Source organism: Dermacentor andersoni, chromosome 7, assembly GCF_023375885.2.
Source record: "Dermacentor andersoni chromosome 7, qqDerAnde1_hic_scaffold, whole genome shotgun sequence".
Lineage (NCBI taxonomy): Eukaryota > Metazoa > Arthropoda > Arachnida > Ixodida > Ixodidae > Dermacentor > Dermacentor andersoni.
This window is the reverse complement of record NC_092820.1, coordinates 68418156-68434802: the sequence shown is the minus strand read 5'-3', so window position 1 is coordinate 68434802 and position 16647 is coordinate 68418156. Positions and strand designations below refer to the sequence as shown.

The 16647-nt window shown below is 50.1% G+C and overlaps 1 protein-coding gene across 3 annotated transcripts in view; it reads left to right on the top strand.

Moving 5' to 3' along the window:
• eIF5 (eukaryotic translation initiation factor 5) overlaps positions 1–7629 on the top strand; it is a 43327-nt gene extending 35698 nt beyond the window's left edge. For all 3 annotated transcript variants that reach the window (XM_055072819.1, XM_050181625.2, XM_050181626.3), the window contains 3 exons: positions 1692–2006; positions 3828–4082; positions 6523–7629. In XM_055072819.1, the coding sequence (XP_054928794.1) occupies positions 1692–2006; positions 3828–4082; positions 6523–6654 (702 nt within the window). In that variant the 3' untranslated portion in view covers positions 6655–7629. The remainder of the gene's footprint in view (positions 1–1691; positions 2007–3827; positions 4083–6522) is intronic.
• The last annotated feature ends 9018 nt before the right edge of the window (positions 7630–16647 follow it).

The window sequence follows — 16647 nt, the reverse complement described above, 5'->3', positions numbered from 1 at the left end:
GATAGTAAAATATGTAACGAGCTCTCGCAGAAAGTGTTGGCTGCGCTTGTAGTTAATGGCAGGTGATCAGAACCAACTGGGCTGCGGTGCCACATTGCATTCTTTAGATGAGCTTTTTAACGAAAACTTTCGACTAGATACAGGAAAGCGCCGGTGCCAAGAAGTGAGATGGCAAAAAATTGTTTTCCTACGAAAGTGGTGTCGAATCATAGTTCCCTTGGACAGCTTTGGCTTTGGGATCATTTTTGTTCATATTGAAGGGCACGTCCATATACTACAAACTACTTATACAGTGTCCGCTTTTCGCGTAACCATTAAATTCGTTATGAATGGGTCTGACAGTATTCACTTTAGCACGTAATATACCTTGTCACAAATATTGCATTCATTACCCTTCTTTGGCAGCGAGTACTTCGAAGCATCCGGAAACCCAGCAGAAATAACATCATGTGTGAGAACTGGCTGGTCCAGGGGTTCTCGACAATCTCACTGTTGATCTTTGTCTGGAAACACACTGTACGAATCAAGCCTCGGAACTGATGTTTACATCTGGTGCTTCCTTCGTCGATGGTTCTGCCTACTCTCTATCGCTCCGGGACACTTCATGACAATCATACTCTGCTACGGGACAAAAAATTCACAGGACTTCTTGACACGAACGGCAGCCACTCTTGCAACCCGGTTCGAAGCAGGTCCTGTTTCACTTGTCCCGCTGCCTTTCTGTCATTTTGGTGCATTCTTCTGTATCGCAGTACTTCCTCTTAGCGACCTAAGAACCACACAGTGAAGCAAAATAGCACATGCTTCTTTGACAGTTGGCAAAACGGGACTAGCTCTCTCAACACAGGAAGGCGCAGGTGGGAGAGGGAATGGGTCGCTGCATACCTGCTGCGGACTGCACATTTCCCGGTGTTCTAGTACACTATACTACAGGCCTTCCATTATAAGCAGAAGGGGTCTTCCTTTATTACAAAATCTTGGCCATTGTGCATCAGTTGTCCCCTGTAAAATGTGGCATTCAGTGAACTGTCAAGGTAGTGTACTGGCAGTAACAGCGAGAGCTTGCTGTGGAATGCCTGCCCACAGGGAAGAAAGCTGCGTTTGGAGAAAACATCAAGCATGGGCTGATCAAATTTACTTGATGAAATACGAGGTTCCCTTTGTGAAAATGAATGCCAGCTCAGAAAACACTCTTTCCTGTTGGCAAGCGGGCATCTCCATGTAGTGCGTTTGGCCAACTAATGGTGGCACAGGTCGGGGTTAAAATGAAGATGGGAAGTTCTCGCTGTGGATGCTGGGGCTTGCACGTGGATTCATCATGAGTATGACACCTACATTTTCCGTGTCATGAAAGCAGCAAGCTATTTGCATATCCTCTGTTTGCAATGGTGACTGTGCCGCCATTAGTTTTGCAGACTGCTTGAAAACTAGGTTTGCAATTATGAAAATTGTGCATGCCTTGTCAGAAATGTATGAAACACAAATAAATTAACATCTTAAGCATTGCAGAGAACTACTCGAGCGGTACAGATGAATTTTCAGGCATTCATACTAAATATATTCTTACTGTAGGCAGAAAAGGCTGCCCACTCCAAAAGCACCATTTCCTGCTCCAAGATCGTAGTGTTTATGCTCAGTTTGAAGTTGTGGTTCGGAATGCTCCAAGGGTGCTGTTTTATGGCCACCACCAGGCTCGTCGGCTGGAGGCCTTGACAGCCGGTGCCAAGGGTCTGATGTTGGACGACGACCTGGAGAAGACGGAGCAGGAGCGCATGGACATCTTCTACAACTATGTCAAGGCCCGCAAGGGGTCCGGCCTGGATGGCAAGGAGGTGGTGGGCGAGGCCGAGCGCCTGGAGGTTCGGGACAAGGCCCCCCTCGTGCTGTGCGAGCTGCTCTTCGACGAGAACATCCTGGGCCAGGTGGCGGGACAGCGGGCCCTGCTGCTGCGCTTCACCCACGGAAACCACCGGGCACAGCGGTATCTCCTCGGGGGCATCGAGCAGGTCAGTGGCCTTGGTTCGCCTGCTTGCCCCTCTCCTGGGACACGGGTCGCCTGTGGCCACCCGAGGGCCTCGTTTCCTCTGCATAAGCCTGACCAAAGTAGCACGGCCAGGGGGTGCCAGGGGGGCTGCCTGCCCCTTCATTGAATCAGTGACTTGGTTAAAATCAAAGTGCAGTGTGAGAGTTCTCCAAATTAAACTATTGTGGAAGGGAATGGGGGTCTGTCTGCTCAGGGTGCCATTCGCGGAACCCAATTTGAGAGCCTCTGCCCTAGACGATAAGTGAGAGAAAACCTTGCCCTGAGGTGTAGCTTTACTGCAGGGCTGTATGTGCGTAGCTGAGGTGCGACAGACAGTGAACTTCACATAGAACCTGCACAATGACTACCGTTAAATTTTTCATTTTTGGTGTGGGTTATAGATAGAAAAATATGGTAATTGCCGAGAGGCACAAAGGTTGAGACCGTAACATCACGGAAGTAAGTTAACATAATTGGCTGGTGCGTCTGTGCGAATTCTCTCACAAGTTGGACAGCAGGGCACTAGCCACTGCATTCTTAAATTTGGTGCAAGGTGTTTAGTTTGCTTGTGTGTTCTCTGCATAAAGAAAAGCGTTCGAGTCTCGCTATGAGCACATTGTTGAGGTCATGGTTTGGGTGTCACGTGAATCCTGTAGGAAGGTCTGCATTTGCTGCAGCAGACCATGCTTCGCTCCTGACAGCAAAAGTTCTATTCCTGGCCGTTGTCCCTGCATTAGATGGGAACGTAACACAACAATGCTAGTGTACGGAGCTTTTGGTGCATAACCCTCTGAAGGATAAGGAACAGCAGTTAATCAAAACTAATCCAGACCCTTCTACAGTGCAGTCCACTTATAGTGATAGCACATCTAACGATATATAGGTTACAATGATGAGTTTACTTCAGAGTATCAGTTTATGCTTTAGGGCCATGCATAATGATCGAGAAATTTGCTTCGCTAAGTTCCCCTTAACCAAGTTCGTATTTGCCGCCATTACCGTGCAGTGCATGCTGATTCAGAGCATCGCAAGTTGACGCGGCATGCCACAAGGTGGAGCCAGCTGCTTCGCGTCCAGAGAGAATAACAAAAAAAAGCGAGAAGCGAATCGTGCATGCACTCTTTTTCTTCTATCTCCCTCTCTTCCTCAGGGAGCGTGGAAATGGGACGCGAAAGCAGCGGTCAGTGCGCCAACAAAGTGCAAAGCTATGTCACTTGGGACGAAGCTGCAAATTTTGCAAGACTCGCGCATTCGATGATATCGGCGATTCTGAAAACCGCGAGTGCCACGATCATGAAGGCTACAACCAGTGACCATGCCTATGAATGGAAGCAGTGGGCTTTGTGCGCTAGGGCGAAACCGCGATCTGTGAAACCGACACGGCGGCAGCCACTGGCATTGCCGAAGTCGGGGACCACGACGCTACTGGCGATAAAATAGGTGCTGCTTCGATGGAGGAGTTTCCGAGTGCAGATAGCGCAGCATCGTTCTGCGAAGATTCTCTGACAGTGCCATCGTTGTCCCGATAGACGGCGGCGTTGTGTGACGGAAGTGACGAGGTTGACAGTGGCCGGTCTTGGAAGCCAATCCCAATGTTCGCGCAACGTGCACTGTCATCGATAGGCGGTCACCGATTTCATGCACGTTAAATTATAGCCGCCACTGTTCGTGCGGCCGCTGGACGTGATGCACACCGCGGTTGTGAACTGGAAACTGCCGCGAAGGCAACTGCATATTTCTGTTTTAAGCGTGCGTAACGCTTGACACGCTGTTTAGAGGCATAAATCGATATCTTCTGTTCCAGGTGGTGAGGGAGTACAGCGCAGCCCTGCTGCCGCGAGTGCCGCACCTGTTGAAGCTGCTCTACGACCAGGACATAGTGGAGGAAGAGGTGCTCCTGGACTGGTCCAAGCGTGTCTCCAAGAAGTACGTGAGCCGCGAAGTGGCCCAAGAGATCCACGACCGGGCACGCCCTTTCATCAAGTGGCTCCAGGAGGCCGAAGAAGAGGAGAGCTCCTCCGAGGGCGACGGGGACGACTCCCAGGACGAGAACGTCGAGGTCAGTGGCCGAATGCGGTGCAGCTGCTTTGCTTCACTGCTAGCTGCTCGGACGTGAAGGCAGTGGTAGTTTCCAAGAGAAAAATTACCAGAGGAAACTCTGGCACTACAGTTGAACCTCGCAGTAACGAAATCGGCGGATGCGAGCTATCGGGAGAATTTCGTTGTTGCAAAATGGGAGACAGCACAGATGGGTAATGCGTCGCAGAACGAAACCTTACTGTCCAAATTTCGTTGCGAGGATGTAGAACCACACTGCCAACGGTACGTGCACTGCATGCGTCGTGATTGGCAGTGGCAGCACTGCCCTGGAGCACCATTCTCGGTCACTTGCTTTCGGAGATACGATCACTTTTGCAAGATCTTGCGTAATTCGGCACCGGACGTAGCACAATATCGCTTGGTGCATGCAGCTGGCGCCGAGCGCTAAAGTGATCGTATCTCATACACCCGAAGGCAGTTCATCGAGATTCCAGCCCCTTGGCGCAAATCTACACCCGGCACCGCATCCGCACGCGATGCATGTCGGGTGGCACCAAAACCAGCATCCTTGGAGCAAGGAATGCGTATTCTGGACGATCGCTCTATCACGGCCCGATGCGTGGCAGTCCATGCTGTGATCGCCACCTCAAGCACCATAAACAATTCCACGTCGGTGGGATGTGGAATTCAGTTTTTTTTTTGTTGTTGTTGTGTTTTCTTTTTCTTCATTTTTCTAGTCGAGGCACACATTACGCACTGCACTAGGTGTGCAAAAATCGCCGTAGCATGTCGGTAGCAACATGCTGCCGCTTCACACGGGCTATCAACAAACAAGATAGCGGCCATGACATGCTTCCCGCGCTTGGTTGTTTTTGTAAACAAACATGGTGGCACCCACACAATTGTAATGTGGTGATATTTTACGCAATTTTTGTGCAAAGCAATTGCATTTCAGCACATATTGGAGCGGGCCAGCCTTGCGCGAGTAGGTAATATGCCGGGTTAGGTTCTGGCAAATTTCGTTGATGTAGGATTGTAGTACAGGAACATTTTGTTGTCAAAATGTACGAAAGGCATTGAATCCTATGGGCGTTTGCTGGGGATACGAAAATATTTCATTGTCACGAGAATTTCATGGGCGGGTGATTTCGTTATCGCGGGTTTCGACTGTAGTGCCTACGGGAACTACAAGAATGGTGGTTTGTTTGGCCAGCAATGAAATGGTGGTTGGTGCAGTTTGGTAATGGGGGAGGAGGGGGTGAGAAATAACTTTTATTTCTTGTCAGAAAGGTCTGAAATTTGGCACACACACTGCACATTGCAATAAAGAGACAAATGTAAAGTTTCATCAAGGTATCTTCATTGGTGTTTATCTTGCAGTGAAATCTCATTAATTCGAACACGCTTAACCCTTTCGCTGTCGGCCCTTTCTGGCCGTGACGCACCCCCAGTGTCGGCTTGGTTTCAGGGAACGAGCATAACAGGGAATGAACATAGCAATTTATTTTTGGTTATGATTGGTATACAAATAACATAGTCAATGCAATAAGCACATTTCAGTGTTCTGCAGCTGTTGTTAGTAAACATCATGATCATCATCAGCCGGACTATAACATCCGTTCAACATCCGAATCTGACGATGCGGAACTCTTGTCTTCCTCGCATGAGACGCTGTCCAAGTCCAAATCCAAGCTCGGCTCGTATTCTGAATCGGAAGAGCCACCGCTCCAATGAGCAGACGAAGGTCCCGGCGCGTTCAGCCATCCGAAAGTAACCGCGTGCAGGGAGGATGCGCTTTCTATCGCCCGCACAACAGAGAGAAATGGGATGTTGTGTGATCAAGAAGACAGAGGGACATGGAAAAAGGCTAAAACAAAGTTCGAAGGGCTTTACGTTTACTGCTGCAAATCGGAAGCGAGGGTGTGGCGAGAGAGCAAAAGCAGCAATCGAGTCACTCTTAGCGGAGAGGCAACGGTGCGTGTGCCTGAACTTGATGCGCCGTAGCAGACACACCAACAGAAGAAAAATAAAAACCTTCAAACCAGCGGAGATGGCAGAACAACCCTTGAACACATAACCACACGCGCGCAACGCATGATCCAGCGAACGCGGAGCCACCGCGCCACTAGGCAAAGAGAAAGGGGGGAGTGGCAGTCGCACCGTACTCTTCAATACATGTATTAACACAGGACGGGGTGAAAATACGAACTTGTAGAAAGAGTCAACAGATGGCGTGGCCAGTCCAGGAGCGCCAGCTTTGCGCTCAGGCGCGAAATTTTGAACGCACGATAGAGAACGGACCGGTACGTCTGTGACAGTGAAAGGGTTAAGAACCCATGAACCTTCCTTGCAAGAACTTTAACAATCATGGGCAATTTCCTGTTCTCCCACACAGTGCACATTTCGTTTAGATAGATTTGGAGCCTAATGTCAATTGGCGGTGCTCTCTCTCTCTCCAGGTGGTCTACTCGGACCGTCACATCAGCACCAGCATCCAGGAGGTGAAGGAACAGCCCAAGGCACCACCTGCCAACAAGGCCGCACCGGCCAAGGGGGCAGACGAGGACGACATCGACATCGACGCCATCTAGGAGGCGGCCACATTTCTTTTCTCTCTCCCTGTCCGCTTCCGTCGTGCGCAGCGACGTTGCTGTCTGTCCGGCTTGTTTGCTACCCCCCTCACACCTGTTTTACGGAGTCTTCCCTGCTTCCTGTGTAAGGCGGTGCATCTTGCTGGCGCAGTGACGACATGCTACTTGGGCTGGCTCCCTCAAACCTTCCCGCCTTTTTATTTTAACCTTTCCTCTATGTGCATGCCTTTTTTTTTTGCCAGCCACTTCTCTGTTCCCAGTCGTTGTGTCAATGACCTCTATCTATCTCTCTCTCTCCGCTTCTGCACAAACCCTCCCAGTCTGTGAACTTTGTGGAGAAGTGTTTTCTTTCTCGCATTCTGTCTCGTGTGCGGGAGTAAAGACAAGGCAAAACTTGAGCAGCTCACTTTCCCCCCTCGGTATGATTTGGCGCGCCCTACAAAAGAAAAGGGAACATGGTCGCTTGCTTGGCAAGAAATGGTCTGTGGCACTTAGTGATTAGGGAAAGCAGCGAAGCAATGAACCTTGGCCTCTCTTGGAATACTAGGGGAGAGGGGGGATTCGAAAAAGAAAACAAAAAGAAAATGCGGGGTTTTAATCTAAAATTTGGCAACCAGGCTGATATCTCTCGGGAGTGGGCATCTTTTTTAGTTGTACAACACAGAGAACATGATCAAGAATTGTCAGGGGAGAAAACGAAGGCAAAAGACAAAAAAAAAAAAAGATTTGGTGCTATTGCATGGCAAATTTGTTTTCTAATTCTTTACCTCTATATATGCCTTCTTTATTTTAATAAAAAAAATGTATTTGATTTCTTGTTTCGGACGTGTCCACTTTTTGTCCGCAACAGAGAATAAGCTGAACGCTCTTTGTGCAATTGCAAAAAAAAAGTCTTCTTTCTTCGTCCCCCAAGTAAATTTGTGTATGTGGTATGGAGAATTTCATGTTACAAATAAAGTTTATTCACACCACTTTCTAGGTGCCTTGCGTTTCTGGAAGATATTACGCAAACAAGTGCAGTACTTTCGTGTAGGTGGCCTGAATAGCCCAATTCACTACTCGCAGTGCGAGGGCATCTTTGCCATGAAGAGGGCTCAACCACAACCAGATACCCTACTTCATTGCAAGTGGGGAATTTTCACTTGCAACCGCATAATTTGGCCAAGTAATTTAGAAAACATGATGGGGGGGGGGGGGGGGGGCAAGCATTGACAATGTTCAAAGAAGTCAAATATTTTGCGACATTGTTTTCAAATTGAGTGCTTGCAGTAAATGTCCAGTTATTAGCATATCAAGTAGTAAAATGTGCTTTATTCAGGGCTGGAGCAAAAAGGGCTCTGAATTTCATCCTGGCAGAGCATATGAAACATGAAATTGTGTAATAGAGAAAGCTATGTCGCGTAGATAGCCCTTAACCATTACCAATTCGTGCACTCAAGCGACGGATATATGAACAGACTGCTTAGTATTTGTCTCTTACATGGTAACGCTGTAAATGGAATCTCGCTTCCATGGGCATGAAGGTCTGTCATTCTCAAGTGTGTGTCAGGTACTGGAAAACTCTCAGTTGAAGACTATTGCGCTAGACAAGCACGACATGCTGGTATTTGAGATCATGTTAAGGCCTGAGCTATGTATGCAGACAGCCTATACAGATGCTGAAACACTATCCCTGGCGTCTTCTCGGCCCTCTTGTAGCACCCACAAAATGAAAGCGCCAGAACTACCACGAAATATTCACTTAGCTGCGCTCAAGTTTCGCGCAGCTAAATGCCTCGTGCGCCGCGTATAGAGGCGCCACTGAAAGCCACCTAGTGGACGCTTCCAACAGTACACGCGGGAGCAGTAGCAGACGACAACCCTTTGCAGCAAGAATGGCTGAAGTTCGCGGCTGCGATGTCTCCTTGGTTCGGGTGCCAGGCTTCTGCGGTGACAGCTGTAGGGAAGATGCTGAAGTCTGTGCGAGCGGGTATGAACACGATGTTACCGGTGTGTGGGACAACATTGTCCACATACGTGCAAGGTGTGTCCCGCAGACAAACGCCATGAACCCCATTTACATGATGTGGAGCTCATGTTGACTAGCCGATAAATTTTGTTGAGTGATGCGATCTCTCGATGGTTTTTTTTTATTCTACCAGTGCCGCAATGCTGCTTCTGTACCTGAATAATAAGCACCCGTCGTTAGTGCTGACTTATATCGAACAAATCCGCACGGTAAAATCTGCATATGCCGTTGTGATTTTTCTGCCGATGAATACATGTGACATCGCCGAATAACTGCAGTCAGTCTCCTCAAGAACAGTAATTGCGAATTTATTGGTGGAAACGCGTGCACTAGTCAACGAAGTCTCCAAACGCACTGGTTAATAAGAGCCCGTGTTAGCGCTGTATCGCTGATGCAGTTTTGCTGCATACGCCGATGAATTGCCGTTCCCACTGCAGTTTTTGCAATTTTAAGTTCCCTGAGGGAACCGCTTGGAAACATACAAAGCTACAGTCCGACGATCTTTTCAGTACTTTTCGTTAATGTTACTAGAGAGATGCCACATGATATATTTAAAGGCAGAGCAGCGCCAGTCAAAGTAGATGAGTGCTGGCGGCAAGGCCCGGTTTAGTCGTCTGCAGCGTAAGTATAAGAAAGAATTCAGTTGAGTACAAAACTCGCATGCAAGAAGGGACTACGTTGTCAAACAAACAAACACTCGGCGTGTTAAGTTTGCTCAGGCAGCATCAAGGTGTCATGACTTCCCAAACAGGACACGAACTTTTCAGCGAGAAATGGAACAAAAATACCATATGCAGCAGCTATTGGCAATTCTCACCCTGAACTACTTACTTTCTAAACAAATTTCCAAAAACGCAAACAATATCTAAGATGCCCTTGGGCGAAAAGAATAAAGCTGTTAAAGAAGCACTTAGTATCATTCCGATAAGACAAAGCGTGATTTATACTCTTTACAAACAAGGCAGGGTGAAAACTTCGCAGCTCAAAAAAATCGACAAGAGATGCATGGAGCAACTAGCAACAGTTAAACGTGCGAAGCCACGCATAAAATAGATGTAAAAACATGAAGTGCGCGACAGCTGGTGCGAAGATTTACCGCACCACATGAAACCAACAATTTCAGTTCTTTCAAACTTCGGTACCTTTAACATACAACGCAATGCGCTCGTGCAGTCGTGCTGCCTAGCTAGCGCAACGCGGTAAAGAAGCGGAAAACAATATAAGCGGCAAACAGCATTCCGAACGTTAGCGAAATGCCTTTAAACTTCATGCTGCACTGCAGACAAACTTCGTTGCTCACGCGTCTAACTATGATCGAGTGGGAAAAAAACACCGACGAGACAAAGGAAAGGATCAGAACAAGAAATTTCCCTTCGAAGCGACGATCCATTTTTGCTACCGTTGCTCCCGCTGATGAGGCTTTGCCGGGAATGATTAGAACCGTATCGCCGGCACGTTTTCACCGGTATTTGAGCCCCCCACCCTGCAACAATTCTTCGACATTCCCTGGAGGCCACTCCACACGTGCGAATGGTGTTACCTATCTTGCTCTGAAAACGTGAATAAGACGAGAAGCACGATCAACGACAAAAACTACGGCGCGCGCCAGGCTCCTCTCCCGCGTGTTCTGCGCAAGGCCGCCACCAGTGGCGCGTCCGTCGGCGTGCACGGCGGGTATACGTGTTTTCGTGCTATATTGGTTGGTGTGGACAATCTGTATTGTGCGGCATGTTGCAAACGGAGGTAAGTGTGGTGCGACTGCCTCACTAATCGGCATAGTGCAAGAGGCAGCACGTGGGTGACACGTGGGCACAATTGACAGCAGCCGCCGCAGACAACCTCCACTCAAGCAGTGATTTGTTTCCATACAGACTACACGCGCTGCTCTGACGCCACCTCGTAGCCGTCGCCGCAAAGCGCCTCGTGCTCAATTTCATCACGACTGTTCCTTGTTTTTCCTATTCTGTAGAACTTTATGAATTTCCTGCCTTCACAAAATAAAACCATTTGGAAGACTACGCTTCGTGCGTGCGTCTGTTTCTGTTCGCGTCCTGTCTTCTTCGCGCAGTTTAAAATTTTGCTGAATCTATGAACCGACTAGCCCTACAACATGCCTTACTTGAGATGCTATAGGTTGCGAGGAAGTGGGTGAGTTTTTCTGAAGCGCTTCTGTGCATCTATTTTTATTAGCTAAGGGCTAATCATTTTTTTCTTTCCGTGCATTGTGCAAAGAAACTTCGAAGGCCACAGTGCGCTGGAAGGAGTTTTGAATGGTGCGAAGGCATCCACAATGACGCCTCAGCGACCACCAAGAAAGTGGAAACCGATCTCGACGTCGAGCGGATGGACAGTATAGACACCCACCTGATCGAGGCCAAAAACGCCCTGCTGCGCCGATGGAAGGGTCAAAGGCAATCGCAGACTCCGAAAGAAGATCTCGGAGCTCAACAAGGTCATCGATGACCACTGCAAAGCGCTATGCCAGCAGCAGTGGGACGAGCTCCGCGAATGCATCGACGGACAGATGCGCAACTGCAAATCCTGGGGTATGCTGAAGCACCTTTTCGACAAAAGTGGCTCCAAGTCAAATCGGAGGCATACATTGGCCCTGGCCGGGGCCCTTCACGAAGCCACCAGGTCTCACATGGTCGATGAACTGGCCTCAAAACTCGCACAGAAGTACCTGCCTGTCTGTCGCGACGGGGGTCCGGTGACACAACTCCCGGACTACCGAGGCCCTCCTCGCCCCGAGCTGGACGAAGACTTCTCCGTTGCCGAGGTCAGACAGGCCATCTTTGAACTCAACCGCAAGTCTGCGCCGGGGCCGGACGGAGTCGTCAACAGAATGTTGAGAAATGTCGACGACACGTCGATCGTCTTTCTGACCGACAATTAAGACGATATTCGTGGTCCCCTGGAAGAGTGGCGTTGTTCCTGCAGATCGAAGATGGCCTGCACGGTGCTCATTCCCAAGCCCGGCAAGGCGCCAAACATCGAGAACCTCAGGCCGATTTCTGCAACCTTCTGTGTTGGCAAGCTCATGGAGCACGTCATCCTCAACTGGCTCAACGGGTACCTCGAATACAACGAGGTTTACACGTACAACATGATCGGCTTCCGCGCCGGACTCTCAAATCCATGAAATCAATCAAACATCAGATCGTGGATGGCCATTCGAGAGACGTCAAGGCTCCGCTCGGCCTGGGCCTCGAGAAGGCTTTCGACAACGCGCTGTATACACCTTCATTGTCAAGACCATTTCGGATCTGGGTCTCGGTTCCAGATTCCACAGCTACGTCAGCTCTTTTCTAACAGACAGCAAGGCCAAGCTTCGCATTGCAGACTTCCGCTCCAAAGATATGCCCTTCGGAGGGCAGGGCACACCTCAGGGCGCCGTCATCTCCATCACACTGTTTAACATCTGTATGATTGGTCTTTCCAAGTGGTTGGCACGCGTCGAGGGCGTCAAGCACACCATCTGGTGCTCCGTCGGCTGCGAGTGCAGAGACAAAGAAGCCACGCAGGAGGCGATCGACGAGATCAAGGAGTATCTCCGCCCCACCGAACTTAGATGCACCCCCACCAAGTCGGAGCTTCTGCTTTACAGAAGGGAGGCAGGCCCAAAGATTGGAAGCCAGTCTCCGAAAGCAGCATCAGTCTTCGCTCTTGGGAGGGCGGGAGGGGGGGGGGGGCTGGTACCCAGGATCGACGTCATTCAGGTCTTGGCTGTGTTTGTCGGATTGAACGGCGGGAACAGAACGGCTCTGTGCCAGATCATCGCAAAGACGGACAACGCATTCCGCCTCATTCGCAGAATAGCGAACCGACACTGAGGCATGAAGGCAAACAATCTCATCAGGCTGATCAACGCATTCGTACTATGCTACTTCACGTACACGACTTATATGCACAACTAGCTCAGAGCGGAGCAAGACAAGCTCAACTCTCATCCACAAAGTAGTCAAAAGGGCTCTCGGGCTATTTATGAATACTCATACCGAGGATTTCCTCAATGTGGGGATATATAACACCGCCTAGGAGTTTGCCAAAACCCAAGAACGCGTGCAACTCACTCGCCGGACCACCACAGCGGCTGGTAAACGCATCCTCGAAGAGATGGGCTACCGCCCTGTTGGATTCCCAATGGTCAGTACCCCTATCCCTAGGTGCATTCGCGAAAAGTTCGAAGTGGACCCCGTGCCCCGATACGTCCATCCCGTCCACAACGAGGGCAGACGCAAGGTGTGCCCGTACAACCAGCCCGGATTCCGAATCTACAAGATGCACAATTTATCCTGCGAACGCCCTTTGGAGAAACCCGGTGCTGCGCCGCAGGCCACAGCGCCCTAACGCTCCCTTGACAAGTCAAGATGCTGCGCCGCCAGGCAGCGGCATCCTGTGGAGGAGCATCGGCGAGCGACACGTCCAAACGTGCAGCAAATTGCTAGACAGCCAGGCGCTGGTCTCCCTTGCCTCTGGAGGTCACCGCGCGCGGCAAACTTGAAGCGGGTGGCCAGCGCGGTCGCTGGTTGGACCTCTCGGACCACCGTCAGGTGCTGGCTTTGTATTGGGCCGTTTAAATGACAACCGTTTCTCGGGGCTTTGTAAGCCCCAACGCTGCCGCTTGGAGAGCCGGATCCACCGAACCACCGTGAGCCGAGTGCCGCTCTCGAGTGGAGTGAGATGTGTTACGCGTTAGAGTCTCGCCGGACGTCGCCGTGCGGGAACAGTCGCGTTTGCTGTTAGCTCTCGTCCCCCGTGCCGATCAGATCTTGTCCTGTATAATGACCTGTATACAGTGTATAAAGTCCCTTTTATTATTCTCACCGACGCCTGACTCGGAGTCTTCGCTACCGACTAGAGAGCTAGCAACGCTCTGTCACGAAACGGGTGACGAGCGCTACGGGACCACCTCAAAGTCTCAACACTGGATGGCAGCTCGGGATTGACCGGCATCGGCTACCTCGGCGCGGTGAGTGCCTGAAGTTTACCTCAAACACCAGACTTTCTCTGACACAGGTTATAGTAGCTTAGGGAAGGATTTGGTGTTGCATTGTGTTAACCTTGTGTGTTTCAAGCCTAGTGAGAGTGTTTTGAAAACCAAGGGATGCTGAGGGGGTAAACAGGGCAGTGTGTGAAATACTTGCGGATGTCTTACTAGTAGCGTTACAGTAGCTTACGGCAGGTATATTTAAAAAGGGTAAACAGCAAGAGGACAGTGTGAACGATGGAGAAGTACAAGGTCAAGGAACTTCTCCAAATTTGTGAGGAGTTTGGCATTGAATTGGGCTCAACAAAAAGAATGCGATCCTTGAGGTCATGAGAACTGGGGACGTAAAGGCTGAGGAAGCCGAAGAGGCCTGGGCGGATATCAATGAACGTCGCCCGGAGGAAAAGAGGGAGAAGGAACGTTGCGAGGGGGAAAGGAAAGAGAAGGAACGTCGCGAGCACGAGCTTAAAATGAAAAGAGTTGGAGACCTGCAATAGCCCGCCGGCGCCTAGTCTCACTTCTAACGGTCCCAGAATACGCGATCAACTTCCACCCTTTGTCGTCGGAGAGGATATGGCCAAATACCTCGTGAAATTTGAGCACGTGTGCGAACGGAATGGCATTGAGTGATCCCTCTGGGCACAGAACCTGTTAGCCTTGCTCCCTGGGGAGGCATCGGACGTAATAACTTGCTTATCGAAAGAGGCGTTTGAGAGCTACAGTGATGTGAAGTAAGCGCTACTGCGGAATTACAAACTGCCGCCCGAAGCTTTCCGGCAGAGATTCCGGTATGCAAAAAAGGACAGGGAGTCGAATGTTGACTTCGCGTTTCGTCTAAAAGCCGACCTGGTGGAATGGCTGAAGGGCGAAGAGGTTTACGACGACCGCGACAACATCGTCGAATGCATCGCGTTGGAGCAGTTCTACCGTTGCATTGATGAGGATGTCAGGTTCTGGCTGCAAGATAGGCTAAAGGAGGTTAAGCTAAACAAGGCAGTTAGCAGAGTTAGCGGAAGAGTATTACACCAGCCGCAGCTTGCACAGCAAGGCAGTGCGCGTAGAAAAAGCAGATAGGAGAAATTGTTTTTCCGGGAAGCCAGACGAACGGAAGCAAATCACGCGTCGCGAGTTTCGGAAGGACGAGTCCCTTACCAAAGAAACTAAGGGAAGGACAGAATGCATCTAAGAATGCTAACGATGGTCCCAAGCAGCGAAACGATACGCCTTGTTCTTTTGAAAAACGGAAGCCGTTAACCTGCTACAATTGCAAAAAGCAACAGCACATCGCTGCGAACTGCCAAGAGAAAATTGCTTTTGCAACAATACAGGAAACTAACAAAAACATACGACTATTGGAGCCATATATGCAGGAAATTAAGGTAAACGGCAAGAAGTGCAGAGCACTTCGGGACTCTGCAGCTGCTATGGACGTTGTCCACCTGTCTTTCGTCTCCTAGAGTGATATTACGGGAGAATGCGCTTGGATACGGCAAGTGGCCGAGGAGGAGAGTGTCTGTTTACCGATCGCAACGGTTATCATTGAAGGAGAGTTTGGGAAACGTAACCCAGAGGCCGCTGTGTCTGCCGCCCTCCCGGAGCACTTTCCCTACCTCTTCTCAAATAGCTCGGAGCAGCTGCTGAAGGATCAGGGCAAATCATTCTTTGCCGACGTGGCGTACATGGCCCTCACGCGATCCAAAGCGCGCCAGCTGTCGAAGCTTAGAACTTGATTTTGCGTCGGTAGCGAACAGCGGTGCGGCACACGGACCGATCAAGGTAACTTGAGTGGCGAGCAGGCACGGGAGAGGCAGAGCTCGGAGGCTGGCCTGGGCGAGCGTGTTTTGGAAGTGACTGGGAGTGACACGTGCAGTGCTAGCCGCGATATGGACACGAAGCCGCAGTTAGGCGACGCGGGCTCCACACTCGCTCCGGTTTCCGCCAGCTCGCAGGAGCTGGCTGCAGTTGAAAGGGAAACTCTGATTCGCGAGCAACAGGAAGACTGTTCAATAGGCGATCTGATGAAGAGCGTCAAAGTGGGTGGGGAAAAAGAGAGGGCTTCATTTTACGAGGAATCTGGCTTATTGTACCGCCGCTACGCCGCCTTCGTTTCCCCGCTTGGAACATTCCGCCCACTCATGTTGAGCTTCGGCCTCAAAAACGCGCCGTACTGTTTCTCTAGCCTGATGGATAGAGTGCTTCATGGTTTAGGCGAGTTCGCATTGCCGCACCTCGATGATGTTGCCATATCTTCGGACGCTTGGAAGTCACATCTGGAGCACCACTTGCGAGTCGTGTTGAGCAGGTTGAAAGAGACAGGCCTTATACTGTGAAACAAGCTAAATGTCACCTAGGTTGCGGTGAATTAAGTGACTTATTTGGGCCATGTGGTGGGGCGCGGCCGGCGTAGACCTTCCGACATCAAGGTAGCCGCTATTGTGAACTATCCCTGGCCAACCACGAAGACGGATATAAGGGCCTTTTTAGGTTTAGCTGGATATTACCAACACTATGTGAGAGACTACTCTGACCTTGCCAGCCCGCTAACCGACGCGCTTCGGAAGTCGGAGCCCGTTAAAGGGACGTGGGACTCGAAGAAAGAAAATGCGTCCCAAATGCTGAAGCGAGCATTGAGCCATAAGCTGGTTCTGACGGCACCAGACTTTTCGAAAGGTTTCATCATTCAATGTGACGCGAGTGATCGCGGCATGGGAGCGGTGCTATGCCAAGGAGATGCTAGTGGTCGTGAACGACCAATTTTGTATTTAAGTCGCAAACTAAGTTGTAGAGAAGAGGCATACAGTACCTCTGAGAAAGAGTACGCCTGCGTTGTGTGGGCCGTTCAGAAGCTGGCTTGATATGTCTCCGGTTTTAAGTTTGTTGTGGAAACGGACCATTGCCCTCTAACTTGGTTAAGTAGCATGTCGTGTAAAAGCGGCCGTTTGCTGAGATGGAGCATGACCCTCCAGCAGCACAGCCTCGTTGTCTGTGATAAGAA